Here is a 15143-nt window from a genome sequence, read left to right as displayed (position 1 = left end):
ATCAAGAAGATTCACCAACAAATTGAAATGTTTAGTTGTCTGCTGTGTAGTTAAATGTTCAAATGTGGATCCAGGCTCAGCTTCAGATAAGAGAAAGGGCAAATAGTAATTCTAAATATGTATGCCTTTTAGAAGTATCTTTGTGCTTTGCTGCTAAAATCTCTTTGTGTATAGAAAGGAATCCTGACACTTAAAAATTGGGCATGTGGTCTGTTGGAGGCTATCTGTTAAAGTGGGAATTCTCTAGCAAAAGTTTCAAGAGGAGTTAAGAGTGCTGTTAGAGATGTGTAAAATTTTCCTTTTGGAAGGCTAAGTATGTTACCTAAGGATTTAACCTGTTTTTGTTTTGTGTTTTAGGACAGTATTTGGATTTCACTACAGTGTTGAATTGATGTTACTTGAATTAGAAATCTAAAATACATTGACATCAAAAAGATATTTTTGTAAATATGGTAGCAGTAATTTGCTTTTTTTTTTTGTCATGACTTGATGCTTTTCCATTGAAAGCAAACATAACATTCACCAGAACTCAAACTGATCTTTCAAATTTGGCAGTAAGTGTTCAGTAGTATCAGTAGATGAGAAACAAAAGAATTTAATAAGTGTATAAAGATCCAGTGTCAGAACTCCTCATATCACACTGGTATTAATGTACTTTAAACTTGAGAATATATTTAACACTTCTTCTACTCTACTCCGAGTAGTTCAATTGGAAGGTCACTTCCTGTATGAATGAATGGCTAATAAAAGCCTTGAGTGGTCAGAGGAATCCCCATTTGTCAAAATGGATGCCTTCACATCAAGGAATGCTCAAATGTCCCTTTTATTGTGCTCTACAGAAACTTATTAATGCCAGTGCCCTGTTTCTAAGTCTGTGTAAACTTCCACGTACAAAGAAGTAAGAACCCGTGGAAGAACAAACCTACTTGAAGATTTTAATTGTTATTGTGCTGCTTCACATTTGGATTAATGTGTAGTTTTTTAAGACTACGCTTATTTTTTTAAAGAAAGTAATCTCTCGGAATTGGGAATTTAATTTGACCTTCACTGTTGAGCCAGTAAGAAAGTAAATGTCTACAAGTGTTTGCATCCTATGTCTTTTCACATCTTTAGCTGATGTGTTGTTGAGATTACTGTGAGGTGCAGCCATGATAATCAAGTACAAATATATCTGTCCCAGATCCCAGACCCTACAGTTTCACATATGAAAGCCTAATTGTGTGGCATTTACGTTTTCTTGAAAGTACTGCTGGTTTTGTTTTTAAATGGTTATATTAAATAAAGTCTATGGCCTGTTTTTGTTAAAATTTATTGTAATACTTAAATCTACTTTTTAACTGATGCTACTTTCTCCTGTAGACTACATGAAGAAATAATTGACTTCTATGACTTCATGTCCCCTCGTCCTGAAGAAGCAGCTATGAGAAGAGAAGTGGTGAAAAGAATAGAAACAGTCATCAAAGATCTTTGGCCTACAGCTGATGTGAGTGTAGTTTAAATGTTGATTTGCTTCTGTAGTAAGTTGTAGAGCTCAGTTCACTTAACCTTGCTATTATCTTTCTGTGTTTTAGAAATGAACAGATAAGACTTCAAACTTAAGGCAATTGACTTAATATCACAGCTCTTGCAGTACTTAACCATTTATTTTAAAAAGTGGAGGAAATTTAAAACTTATATTTCAGGTTAATGAAGACTACTGATAATTTTTTCATTTTGAGAACTGATGATGTGAACTGTTCACTTTAAGTAGTGCATTTCTTAAAGTAAAAGCTTATTAAATTGCTTCTGCATAACTTCGTTTTGAATATTAAAGTGAGACTGACTACCTATTATATCTGTTTCTGCAAGGAGTCCTGACAGGATGTTTGTAAGTGTAAATACTTTATGTAGGAAATGTTAAAAACTCCAGATTTTTTTTAGTTCTCTTCACAAATTTGTCATTCAGGGAATTACTTTAGCCCTGCTTTAGTGGAAAAATTGGACTTGACTTCTTGAGATATCTTGCAATCAAAGATATTTTCAAACCCTTTATTACCCCAAAAGTAAGTTTCCTCCAAACAAAAAAGCATCTAAATGGAATGTAATGTAAACTGTATCTCTAGCATCACCTTTCTGATTACCAGATGTACTGTTGTCATTAACAAGCAGAAAAATGTTTCAGAAACATTGTGCTTTCATAGCCTTCCATGACAAAATGAGGGCTGTACTCACAGTACTGAACTAAAGTTACTGAAAAGCTCATTCATTCTTATCTGTGATTTTTTTCCTTAGTAAGAACATCTCTCTGGTTTGTGGGAACAGATATAAACATTGAAATGGCCCAGTATTGCCCAGCCTTTTTCATAGGTCACTTCTAAAAAGTGAATTTGCAAATTGTGCTTTGCTGTAGCAGAGGGGAAAGAATGTATGGATTCTCTCAAATGTTTCCTTTAAACTCTTCCAATTTCAGTAAAGCTGTCCTATGAAGGAAGAAGGAAGCTGAAAGAAATTTATAACAGCTTCTATATTTGTCAAACTGGAAATAAATAGTGAAAAGAACTTGCTTCAAAAGTTTGTGCTCCGCTGATAGTGGATTGGTAGTCATTTCATGTCAACCCCCCCCCAACAATTTCCTCTAAAGTTGCGGTTTCCTCTGTAAGAGGCAGTGTATTTGTACAGGCTTGACAGAGTATGTAGTAAAGTAAGTTCAGTAAATTTTTTTTACTGGGCTATATCCTTATCAAATCCAGAAAAATCTTTAGTGTTGTGGAAGTAAATGAAGTGAGCATTCATAATTAGAAGATATTTCACTTGTTTGGGTTTTTTTTTCAGGTCCAGATATTTGGCAGCTTTAGCACAGGGCTTTATCTTCCAACTAGGTAAGTAATAATTTACTATTTACATAAAAGCTTGTCATCTTTTAGAGTAATGGTAAATTTCCAAGAGGAATTTAGGCTGGAATGTGTAAACCTATCAAATGTTCAGTAAAATTTGTCTAATGTCCCATGTGACAAAGGAAAGAGCTTTTGAATTTACATATTAGAGATAAGTGTTTGATATATCATTGTACTGCTCTAGGTACTTACTGACCCTTTTGTGAATTATCTTTTCTTCCTTGTGTCTGGGGTTAGTCTTTGGCTCTTTGTTTTCAAGATACAGTGAACTGTTGAGTATTTCCTGTGTAAAGACTGTGTTTTGCTAAATAAGGTGAACAGTACTTAATGTGTCACTTATCATGGAGTTACTGGGCAGAAAGAGGAGTTACCACAGCTGTGTTTTCTCATATTTGGACAGCAAAATGTCTTCAGTGTTTTATATTTCTTAATGTTTCAACAGATGGATCTAGAAAAGCTGGGTAGCTGTGTATTTAAGATGTGTTGTCTTTACATCAATTAAATTTTCAGTAGGAAAGTGCTGGAAGCTTCATTTCTGTGAATAACAATCACTGATAAAAATTGTTTGGACTATTGACATGCCTGTCAACATAGGTAGATAAGGAATGGGATTGGGCTGTGGAAGTTGGAGGGAGCCAGAACGGCAAAAGGGTGAAGAGCTGAAAGAACTAATGAGAGAACTGGAAGCAAAAAACTACGATATGACTTTGGGACCTAAAAGCACACTAGGCCATCTTTCTTAACATTGCAAAGGAATCCTACTAGGAACCTCAATTGAAAGTTGCAAAATGGGTTCCCTGGAGGACTTGTAGAATGCCAGTTTTACCTTTTTTTTTGGTGGGGTATTATGCTTTAGACTTAATGAATCTCATGCTGTGTTCTTTATGTCTAGTGATATTGATTTAGTTGTTTTTGGGAAGTGGGAACGGCCCCCTTTACAGCTGCTGGAGCAAGCACTAAGAAAACACAATGTGGCTGAGCCATATTCCATTAAAGTACTTGATAAAGCTACGGTAAGTAATAGTCTTTGAAATACTGACCTGAAAAGCTTTCAGACCCCTTAAGATGTTGGTGATAAATAGTGTTCTTAATTCATGAAGCAAATGATAATGTCTTATGCACAATGTTTTGCTCAGTGCAAGATTTGAATAGAATCTATATGTGCTCAGCAATAGCACACAGGTTTTTACATGAGCAACAGTAATTCTGTGCTGTATTTGTGGAAAGGCCATACTTCATGCTTATGTTGTCAATAAAGATCTGAAAGTCAGTATTTGCAAAAATCTAGTAATTTAAGTTAAATATTTGTATAATGCTTTTCCAACTGACCTTTGAGAGGACTTTGTTTAGCCAAGGGTTGGTAACTGGAGCTGTCTTGCTTGAAACCCTGATTTTTTTTAGGTTATCTTATTTTTAATGGCATGATGAGGTGTTCCAAACATAACATTTGTTTTTACCTTCCAAAATATGCTACTTAAGAGCTCTATTTCATTTGTGAAACTGATGTGTAATATCTCTTGCATTTGTCTTGTAAGCCTAACAGATCACATTGAATATACAAAAAACTTAAAGTATGAGAATTTTATGTTACTGAACAAGTGGTATTTTCTCCAGGAAACTAAGCAGAGTATTCCAGACTTCTATTAGCAAGTTGTTACGTTTTGTGGTCTCTGAAATAGGGTGACTCTTTTAGGTCCAGAAGGTTCCTGTAGCTTCTGCTGAAGCATCAGTGTATAACAGTAGCTTTGGTGATCTTTGGTTTACCTGAGAATGAGTGGGATTTTCAGAATCAGTGATAGCAGTTAATGATGGAAAATGGCACTAGGCTAGGCTTATCAATTTTACTAGCCTTGTTTTAATTCCCTCTGCTGTTGGTATAAAATCTTACTATACTTCTGCTCTTTTTTTGTTTTCCATTTCAGATTAAACATACAGGAAGCTAAATTTAAAACAAATGTTATCATATTATATTAAATAGTTCTATAATACATTGTTGCCAGAAGAGGAGGTATTGCTACTCCTGCTTTGCTTTTATTCATTCTGGCTTTCATTTGACTCTGCAGTGAAACAGTTCAGCTTGATAAACCAACAGACAGTGCTTTATTTTTTCTGCTAGGCTAGTCTTCTGTCAGTTTAGCAAGTGAATGGTGCAGTGCTGGGTCAGATGAATGCAGTTCTCACATGTTATGAGAGTAGAATATCTCCTATTAACAGCAGTGAGTCATTAAGTGAATTTAGTTGTCTTAAAGCACTGGGATTGCAGCTATGAAGGCAGATAACTAATAGCTATGTGAGAGTACACAAGTGATTGTAAGTTAATGTAATCATACATGCCTGTGTTTTTAACCATCTCACTAGAAAATGTTCACTTATCAGTCAAGTTCGGATTGTTAACTTTTCTCAAACATGTTCCCTTGTCTTGATAGTTGCATTCATTTGGATTGATAGTATCCATGTGTCTTGAGTAAGCTGGGGAAGAGCACCAGTATTACATTTCTGGGGATTCATAAAACCTTATTTTAATCTTTTTAGGTACCAATAATAAAACTTACTGACCAGGAGACAGAAGTGAAAGTTGACATCAGTTTTAATGTAGAAACTGGTGTGAAGGCAGCTCGATTTATCAAGGAATACATGAAGGTATCAGCTGTATAATGAATGTTATATTACTTAGCAAGGATGTGCTAGATTCTTAGCTAAACTTTTTTTGGTATGTCTTAAGACTTTTGAAAATTTATTGCTGGAGACTTTAATACTAATTAAACATGGATATTTTAATTTATCTTCTACTGGTATCTATTCAGTGCTGTCTTGGAGTGCTAGGTGTTTGTGTAGATAAACCAGGGAATTCTACATTCATATCTAGGTCTGCAGATATGTACTAAACTTTATAGCATACTACTGAATAACATTTTTGTATTAGAAGATGAATCTTGTGTTGAGATTGTGTAGTTCTCTTTGTTTTGGAATGTTGACATTGTCATTGACAAGACTTATTTTGCTTTGCAGAAATATTCTTTGCTGCCTTACTTGATTTTAGTACTAAAACAGTTCCTCCTTCAGAGGGACTTGAATGAAGTTTTTACTGGTGGAATTAGCTCTTACAGCCTAATTTTAATGGCAATTAGTTTCCTGCAGGTGAGTCTGTTCCTTCTTTGTGTTCTTTAAAATAGTTTGGTTTCTGTACTTATGCCCTGTTATGGTGATGTTTCTTTAGACTCCTCTTGCAATGTACAGCTTTACTGTTATGGCTCTAGGTGTTTGATCATTGGTAGATCCTGTGGAGTATCTCTCAAATATCTAAGAACTTGTGTTCACTGTGTGAATTGAAACATGAGCAGGAGCCTTATGAATGGCATAGAGGCTGTGCATTGCTTTCTATACCAGGGCCTGTGATGTGGATTACACTACCTTCCTGGGCAGCCAGTTTCAGTACCTGAATCATTTTACTAGTGTTTTGTAAATCTGCCAGGATGCAGCTTAAGTCTGTTACTTCCTAGACTACTGATACTGAATGTGAAGAGTAATTGATTTCAGTGCCTGTTAAAATTATGAAATCAAACAGTCAAGTAGTTGTTTAATTAAATGTTGGTTAGGCTTTTCCGTATTTAAAATGGGCAGATAGTGTAAGTGATGAAACAGCTAATGAGTTTTAACTTCTTCCAATGCATTTTTGTGACAGTAAGCTTTTTGCGAGTGTGCTGAGGTACAATGTTAGCATCTCTCAGCAGTGGTGTTAAAAGACAAGCCTACATATTCTGCTGCTGTTAATAATTGAAATATTGCTTCAGATCTTACATACTGTATATAATATGGGGAGATTGAGGAAAAGAACTGTATTTCAGTTGGGGTAAATGGATTTCACCCCACCCCCCTCCCTCACTTCTGAAAATATAAAGATTGATGGATTTTCTGTGAAAAACTGGTATTACTCTGTTACTAAGCCCAATGTTGTATGCAGGATTTCTTTATTGCTTTTGGTTTATGGAAAATAATTTACTAATCCTCAAAAAGCTGGAAGAGGAGGGAAGGAAGAATTCTCTGGTTTCCAGATACCGCTGAAGTGCTGCCCCCTCTTGGTTACGTGAAAGTAGTTTAAGTATGTGAAGAGTTAATGACTCAGTTCAGATTTGTGTAAAGAGGTTATACTCAGCTGTTTAATTGAGAGCTCTTTGTTACCCTATGGTATGGTTTGAAAAGAATGAATTTTTAATAATTAACAACTGTTCTGTGTCACAGCTGCATCCAAGAATTGATGCCAGAAGAGCTGATGAAAACCTTGGAATGCTTCTGATAGAATTTTTTGAACTCTATGGAAGGAATTTTAACTACTTGAAAACTGGTATTAGAATAAAAAATGGAGGTGCCTATATTGCCAAAGAAGAAATCATGAAAGTCATGACCAATGGATACAGACCATCCATGCTATGTATTGAAGATCCTCTCCTGCCTGGTAAGCTTGTACACTTCTTGTAGTATTCTGGAGCTCTGTCTTAACTTGTACTCTCACAGTTTATGTTAGAGCTCTGAAGTTTGTGAAATGAGTTAAGAAGCTGCACTGAGAAGAGACTGTTGCTGGTGTCAAGGTACAGTTATGGAGATGGGCTAAGGAATCAGGACCTATAGTTCTCAAGACTGATAGACTGACTAAATGGATTTGGATTCTCATGCAAACAGTGCAGATACATAATGCGTTGGCAATTCAGAACTGCATTGAGTGTATAAGCTTCGCTAACGGTGCTTGAGGGGTAGTAAAGGAAAGAGGTCCAAGAAATCTTGGAATGGGGTTTGTTGGTAGGAACCGCACTTCGTTGTTCATTATGAGAGAATAAGAATGGAAAGTATAGCTTTTGCTGCCACAGTCTGTGGTGCCATACTTCAGACAAATTATACCATATGGGAAGGAAATGCCCCAGATGAGGTACCTGCCCTGCAGGGCAGTGCAGTAGAGACTGCACAGAAACGTGGGTATATATCCATGAATGTATAGCAAGGGAGCAGCTGTATTATGGTGTTAGTGTGAAAAGTGGTTTGCATAACTGGCTTCTGTGCTGCACAGGGACCTTTAGAGAATGCCAGTTATAGCTGCATGTACTTTTGAAAGTAACTAACTTAAAATATCTTTTTCTTTAAGATTTGGTTTTGATTCAGTAACCTTCAAAAGTAATCAAGATTAATTTTCACTGAGCTCCTGAAAAAAATTACCAGCTTTATAGTACTTGGTTTGGATTCTATTTAGACTGTCACAAGTAACTGAAATTCCAAAACATTTTTTTAACAGAAGTCAATTTTTAGTTAATTTGGACTTCAGCATTAGTATTTCTAGAATGTAATTGGCACTCAAACTCCATACTGTCACATCTTGTGGGTAGACTGCTTATGTACAGCACTTCTAAAGCAAATACCATGGATCAGGAGCTGAAGTCTGGCACCTTTCGAAGTACTCAATATGTTGAATGTCCATAGTTCTCTATAACGTGTTGCAAGCTAAGATACTCATTTGTGTAACTACATCTCTGATATGTTTGTGGCAATGAGTTTGTGTCCATCATGACTCCTGCACTTGGCCAGGCATAGGTGTGATTTTTGCGGAACTTTGACTGTACCACTATTTCCTTGTGAGCAGCAGCAGCATGAGATGCATTTTTCTAGAGTCAGAAATCTTTACCGTCCTCCAGTTCTATGCCTTCCTATTTGCTAAGGACTGAGAAATTAGGTATGCTTCACAATGCTTTAATCACTGCTAATAGTGCTTTGCAATTTTTTTCTTATTTGATGACACTTTAGAGAAGGAAAAAAAATAATTTCATCTCTAGTAGGGGCTCTGAACTGTTCCTTCTAGCATAAATCTTGCAGAAGCAAAGAACTATAGTTTAGAAGAAAGATATTTAGTTATAGGCTATCAAAGAGTTGATAAGAATTAAATTTTAGAAGAGGTTATATGGACTAAGATAATTTCTTACAGGAGAGAAAGTGTTTTTTGGCAGGGGAAATGAAAGCTAACAATAACTTGAAATTATCTGATGACTGCATCCCATAGGGATATTTTCTGGCAGCTACCACTGATCTTCAGAACTTGCTTGATGGAACTAGGACGAAAATTATATAGAACATACAGGATGGCTCTTTGAATCGGATCTTGTGAATGCAGCCTCCTTAGATCTAGACTTAATCACATATTCCTACAGTATCTAAAAGTACCTGTCAGGTGTATGTAGATAATTTCTAGAATTCTGCTAATTAGTTTAGTTCTGTTACTGCTAGTGTCCCAGTACAAAAAACTTTTCCAAGGGTTCAGATCCTTACCTAGTTGACAGGTCATCATCCCTGCTTGATTAGTTTGTGGTCCGATCCACTCAGTGTCTTAACTCCGTGAGGATCAGTGTCAGTGAGAGTACTGTGGAGGTGGTGGGAACAAGTATTTTGGTAAAGAGTGGACATAGATGTTTCTTGACTTAAATTAGTGTAAGCTGCTGTAGAGTTTTTCCCTCAATCCTGGTTTTGCACTTTATGTATTTTTAATCTTTTTTTGCAATCCTTTTTTAGCCTGATCACAACTTTCAGAGAAAATTCTGGTTGAACCTTGGAAGAAGACTTTGAAAGATGACCTCTTAATCCAGAAATACAGGGATGAGAAAAAAACCCTTTGAATTTCTCAAGGTTATCCAAGTAGTGTAAAAGGTTCCTCCTATGAGCATTTGTACACTAGTTCAGCAACAAATGCTGAAAGGTGTAACTCAAAAGATCAGCTTTCAACATTTTTTTTAGGGGACAGGATTAATTTCAGTCGGATTAGTTCTTTTAATTGGATTTTCTTCAGTGTGAAATGGTGATGTTTGGCTAACAGATAAGTGATGTTATCAGAAGGGTATGATGCTTAGTTCTACCTGATCAGTACCTTCTGTTCCTAGGTTGGGAAAGAACAGGCATCAACCTGTTGTGGTGTTGTTTTGGACATAGTCAGATTCTCCTGGGTGCTGTAGGGTTTCCTCTGAGATTCTCAAAGATTGATTACTGGGTGGTAGGGGATTATAATTTTGGTGATTTGAGAACCAAGATTCCAACAAAGATGTCAGGAGTCTACACTTGAAGCAGGAAGTGTGTTGAAATCTGTATTTGAGATGTCAGATTTATGTAGCAGGTGATACATTTTGAAGTGTTAGTTTATACTTGATCTTCATACATAGCCTAAGATTCTTCATCTTGAGTTAGTGTCCTAGGACAGGGTAATGAGATGAAAATCTCTCCCTTAACATCATTCAAAGAAGGGTGTTTCTATAAATATCTTGTAGCTGCCACCATTTCAGTTTCTCAAAGCAGTTGTCCTTTCTTTGATGTGTAAAAAGTGAAAGCATTCATTTAGGAGAACTGCAAAGCCAGGCACTCAGAAATCTGTTCACAGGAACATGTTGGAGCAGGGTAGATGATAGTATCCTAGAAGAGGTTTGTGTGGAGTTGGTAGTTGGTCTAGCAGTATCCAGTCTTGGAGGATATGACTGGTTGCAGGTGACAAATCTTTAATCTGTTGTTGTGAGACAAATTTGTTATTTATTCAGCAGGGGGGTTTATGATTTTATACCTTTGTGATCAGGTGATTATCAAGGTCCTTCAGTCACTTCTAATGCTCAGAACAGCAGTGATTTTGATCTTGATTCAGATTGGCAGTGGCAAGAGTAGCTAAACTACAATTTAAGATTTTGAGTTCCTCCCATGCTGCTTCCTTCATGAGAGAAGTTGTTCTTCATTCTGAATTCCTATGGTCACTAATAAAAGTTCTAAACCTTAATTTTATTGTGTTTTCTTTGAAAAGAGACTCTCTAACCTGCAGGACTAACTATGCTCCATGTTGCTTGATTCTGCATTTGGATAGGTCATAAGTACAGGAAGTAATTAGGTTTGAGATTGGCAACAACTATGGAGATTTATTCTAGTCTTAGTGGCTGCCCGGAGTTGTTATTGAAGTTTTTCAATGTTTGCATTTTGTCATTAGGACATGCAAATATATGTGTGTGTATATAAAATATATGTATTTATGAAAATACGCAGATACGTTGAAGTTAGCATCTGAAAGAACCCCTTCAACACAGAATGTTGCAAAAAGGTACTTACTAGATAACAGCTTAACATAAATGTATCTGCTTCAGTCCTAGCTCATGGACTTACTTTTGCCTTTCCAGGCCATGTTCTTAAAACTGTTTCAGATAATGGAATACAACCTGACAGTGGTAATACTGGTAGTGAGTGATGGAAGTCTTAGATGTGCTCTTTTAGGGAGGAAGGCTTTGTAAGAAAGAACAAGAATTGAATTATACATAAAATCACACACCATTGTTGTTTGCTAACGTACATCTGAGGATTAAGGTCTGTATGATTTTTTTTTTTAAAGAGCGAGAGCATTTGAGTTACGTGCTTTTAACGGATCATTCTGTGACTAAAGGATGCTCAGCTATGTAAAATGCAATCTACTAATGAGAATGATCTCAAGAAAATATTCAGGACAGCACATGCAAATGTGATCTGGCTTCTTTGATATCTTTGGTTTCTGAATTGGATAGGGCCACATCTATGCAGATGTGGTACAGTTCACAGTAGCTTGTGTAGTGGCTTTGGCTTCCATACCTGCTTTTCAGCTGCAGTGCAAGTCAGAAGCTCTGCAGACTGTATAATTGAATAAGACGTGTTTATTCAGACATTTTTATGAACTAATTACAGGTGCAGAATGAGGCAATCCAGGAACCTAGGCATGCTATGGCATGAGCTATCCTGCCTCTGTTCTCAAATCTGCTTCAATCAAGATTCATACACAACTTCGTTGGTGGTTTAAACTAAACTGCCTGAGTTTGCTGTAAGTGGATTAGGGAAGGCTTATGATTTGCTTTGCCTGCACAGCAGTGGAGGTGGTGACAACTGATGAAAGGAGTAACTAACAGTTTGTAGCAGGGTCTTACTTTTGGTGTAACTCCACGTGGGATGCATGTCAAGTGCAGCTGTCTTAGCACTGGACAAGACTAAACTAATGCAATTTGCTAGTGTGTATTCTTAACTCCTGTTATGTGAATTTATAGAATAATTTAGGTTGGAAAAGACGTTTAAGGTAGAGTCCCACTGTAGGTGGACTTGAATTTAGTGGTAGGTACAATTGTGTGTGTTTAGCTACTTGTATATATTCCATTTTTTTATTGCATCTCAATTGAATTATTTTGTATATATGTTTAGCATGTCATTATGTGGATGGTGGCATTGTTTCAGGACACAGCAATGTGTCCTGCCCCTGGAAAACCTGTACTGAATTTAATAATTATTTTTCTAGTAGAATTAACATTTATGTGTTCTGAGTTCTTGACCAATGAAATACCTTGGTTTATTCAGCTGCTTTTGGACAAAATCTTTTGTGAAGTCCTTTGATACTTTATAGTTCAGGTCTGAACTTAAATATAACGTTTCTTCCTAGATTCATTGTCCTAGGCCCACATTGGTCTCTGCTTCTACTTCAGGATAGAGTCCAATTGCAAATATGCCATTTAGAGAAGCTTCTGTAACTTTGAGCTATAGTAGCTGCTGGATACTGCAGTGGTGCATTCAGAATGAGATACTCAGGTGCTTCAGTAAACAGGAAGCATTTCTTCATCAGTTTTTATCTGACCATATAAATTACTGAAAAAATTCTGTGTTCCCAAAATGCTTTTATGTTCACAATCCATTTTCATTGATTATACTTTTCTGTTAAAGTGGCATTATGGTTGGAAAATCTTAAAGGACTGAAATATGTTGTCAAGTAGTAAAGCCAAGGCTGTTTTTCACTTCTGGCTGCCAGACCTGGCTGTCTGACTACTGGCTTGATGGACAAATTATAAAGTGAAGCATTCCTCTGAAGTCAAATTCAGCCTCATTGGATTCAGTCCTCCAAAGGATAGATTTTGTCCTTTTCCCAATAATTTTCAAAGTGGATTTTTTCATTAAAACCTGTTCATGGGCCCTGATCTGATTTTCAAGCTTAAAATAAACATGTTTGATGGTTCATCCCTTTCTAGTGTTCTCACAGCATTTCAAGCATCATTCTGAAGGAACCTTTTACTGTAAGCAGCTTTCTACCCACTCAAGATCTAGTCTGTATTTTAGACATGCAGTTTGAAGGAAGTTTTCTTTGTGTTCCTTAAATTGAGTGGTGACAGTGAACCTTTGGTGTCTGGTGCCAAATATATCAAAAAAAAACCCCCAAATGTTTCTTCTTGCATGTAATAGCAAGATCTTTCTAGGTGCAGAATGGGAGACAAATGCTTGTATGTTGTCACTGATACAGAAGCTTTACTATGCTCTTCTGAACTTCCTGACACATGGCACTGGATTTGGAAGGAGTTATGCTATAAATGTTATGCTTAGAGATGGTCAAAAAGTTTATAAAGATTATAAATTTATAAAGATGACATAAAAATTTATAAATTTATGAAGAGGGACAGTCAAGAAGTGACACTAATTTGATAAAAAAACAATGCTGTACGAACTTCTGGGATCCTCTATGATAGATTTGACGAAGTGGTTAATTCTGTGGAGATAAATGATCTGTATGAGCTCGTTTGTTAATCAAGAGTTGTGATAAGGTTAAATAGGGGTTAATGTAAGTATACCTGGCCCTATGAAGATAATGTGGTTGCAGAAGTGGAATTTTAAGCTGTATTTGGCCTGCAGAAACTCTACTGGTAAGTGAGACATGATGCTTTAAGCTTGGTAGGTTCCCTCTTAAAACAGCTATAAGAGCTTTAAGCTGATCTGTTCTCTGTTTTTCAGGTGCTGGTACATGTGTATTTTGAAAGTGGTAAATTGAATGCATAATGTTAAGTGTCATTCCTAAGGTTAGCTGCTTTTATGGAGATAGGCACACTTAGTTGCTCCTGATATGAGTAGGATGGGCTAACCAGTTAAGCTGTATTTTTAAAGCTTCTGAGATTTTTAAGTATGAATAATTTTCTGGTTACTGATATTAAAAAAAGATGATCTGATGACTGTCACATTATTTCAGGAAACGACGTTGGCAGAAGTTCTTACGGTGCCATGCAAGTGAAACAAGTTTTTGATTATGCCTACATTGTTCTTAGCCATGCAGTATCACCACTTGCAAGATCATATCCAAATAGAGATTCTGAGAGGTAATTAGTCCACTTTTTGAATATCCATTTGTCTGTGTAATCAATTAGGAATGTTTTGCTCTAAATCAATAAAAGGGATATTGTTATTTATTGTTTAACTGTGGCTGTATTGAAATCTGCCCAGAAATTCAGGCTGCCCAGTGGTATGAGAGTGTATACCTCAATGTGCAGCACTGATATGAAGACAGTGTGACAAAATCCAGGATGAGTCCAATATGAGGTTCTCTTAAGAGTGGAAGGGAGCCAGAAGATAATTGGTCTTTCCTCGAACATTCTTAAAGTATTTCAAAGGAAGGTCTGCTGGTTTAATGTTTGGTATGATGTATGTCTCTGCTATGGCAGAGAAAAATGTGTGTGATCAAATTTCTTGTTTATACACAAAACTACACAAGGCTACTTGTGTAGTTTTCCCTAGGTCTTCAATACGTGCCCCCATAAGCTGTTTTAAAAGGCTAGATATATAATTATGAAAAGCATCAGTTCAGCTTGGCTGTAATGTCAGAACTGCCATTAAAAGTAGCATACTTCTAGATGTGCCATTTTTAATGCAGTGCTTAATATTTTTCATAGAAACACTGTACAGCTAATACTTTCTCAGTTCTCACCTTTGCAACCTTTCTGCTTTTTGAAAGGGGGAGGAGAAAGAAAATGAAGGCATGTCAGCTGTGTTGTATTTTCATTCATGTATCTGCTCTAGCATCTGTTATTCTAACCCTCTGTTACAAATCGGGGCTAGGACAGAGGATGTCTCTTCCCTGAGGCTTCCCTAGAATCCCAATGACTTTGTACTCCCCATCTAATTGCAGGAAAGGATGCTGTAACAAGACTGTAAACCATCTAGGTACAATTCTAAACTCTGAAGCTGTTAACTTCCAGCATTAATGTCATTGGAAGGTGAAATAGCTGTCCTATAGTAAATTTACCACAAAGTGGATGCAGTCTTTCACTTGTGGATTTAAAATCGACAGTATTTTAATAATGCCTGTGAATATCTAGGTTTTCTGTGGTATTAAATTCACAAAGGTTAAGACTGCATGTGTACCTGTGATGGAGATATGGGAAGAGCGGTACATAATGTTACACACTGACATTTGAGACTGCTGCTTTAAGATAGGTTAAGGGTGTA

General features: G+C 36.4%; 1 protein-coding gene across 3 annotated transcripts in view; it reads left to right on the top strand.

Annotated features, from left to right (window-relative positions):
- Positions 1-1364: 1364 nt before the first annotated feature.
- TENT4A (terminal nucleotidyltransferase 4A) overlaps positions 1365-15143 on the top strand; it is a 45434-nt gene continuing 31655 nt past the window's right edge. For all 3 annotated transcript variants that reach the window (XM_026842815.1, XM_026842814.1, XM_026842813.1), the window contains exons 1-7: positions 1365-1483; positions 2812-2858; positions 3766-3886; positions 5406-5513; positions 5883-6011; positions 7113-7326; positions 13891-14017. In XM_026842815.1, coding sequence (XP_026698616.1) covers positions 1394-1483; positions 2812-2858; positions 3766-3886; positions 5406-5513; positions 5883-6011; positions 7113-7326; positions 13891-14017 — 836 coding nt within the window. In that variant the 5' untranslated portion in view covers positions 1365-1393. The remainder of the gene's footprint in view (positions 1484-2811; positions 2859-3765; positions 3887-5405; positions 5514-5882; positions 6012-7112; positions 7327-13890; positions 14018-15143) is intronic.

The sequence above is a fragment of the Athene cunicularia genome (genome assembly GCF_003259725.1).
Source record: "Athene cunicularia isolate RWA chromosome 2 unlocalized genomic scaffold, athCun1 chr2_part1, whole genome shotgun sequence".
Classification (NCBI taxonomy): Eukaryota; Metazoa; Chordata; class Aves; order Strigiformes; family Strigidae; genus Athene; species Athene cunicularia.
Note: the sequence above shows the minus strand (reverse complement) of the source record. Positions and strands in the feature narration are given on the sequence as shown.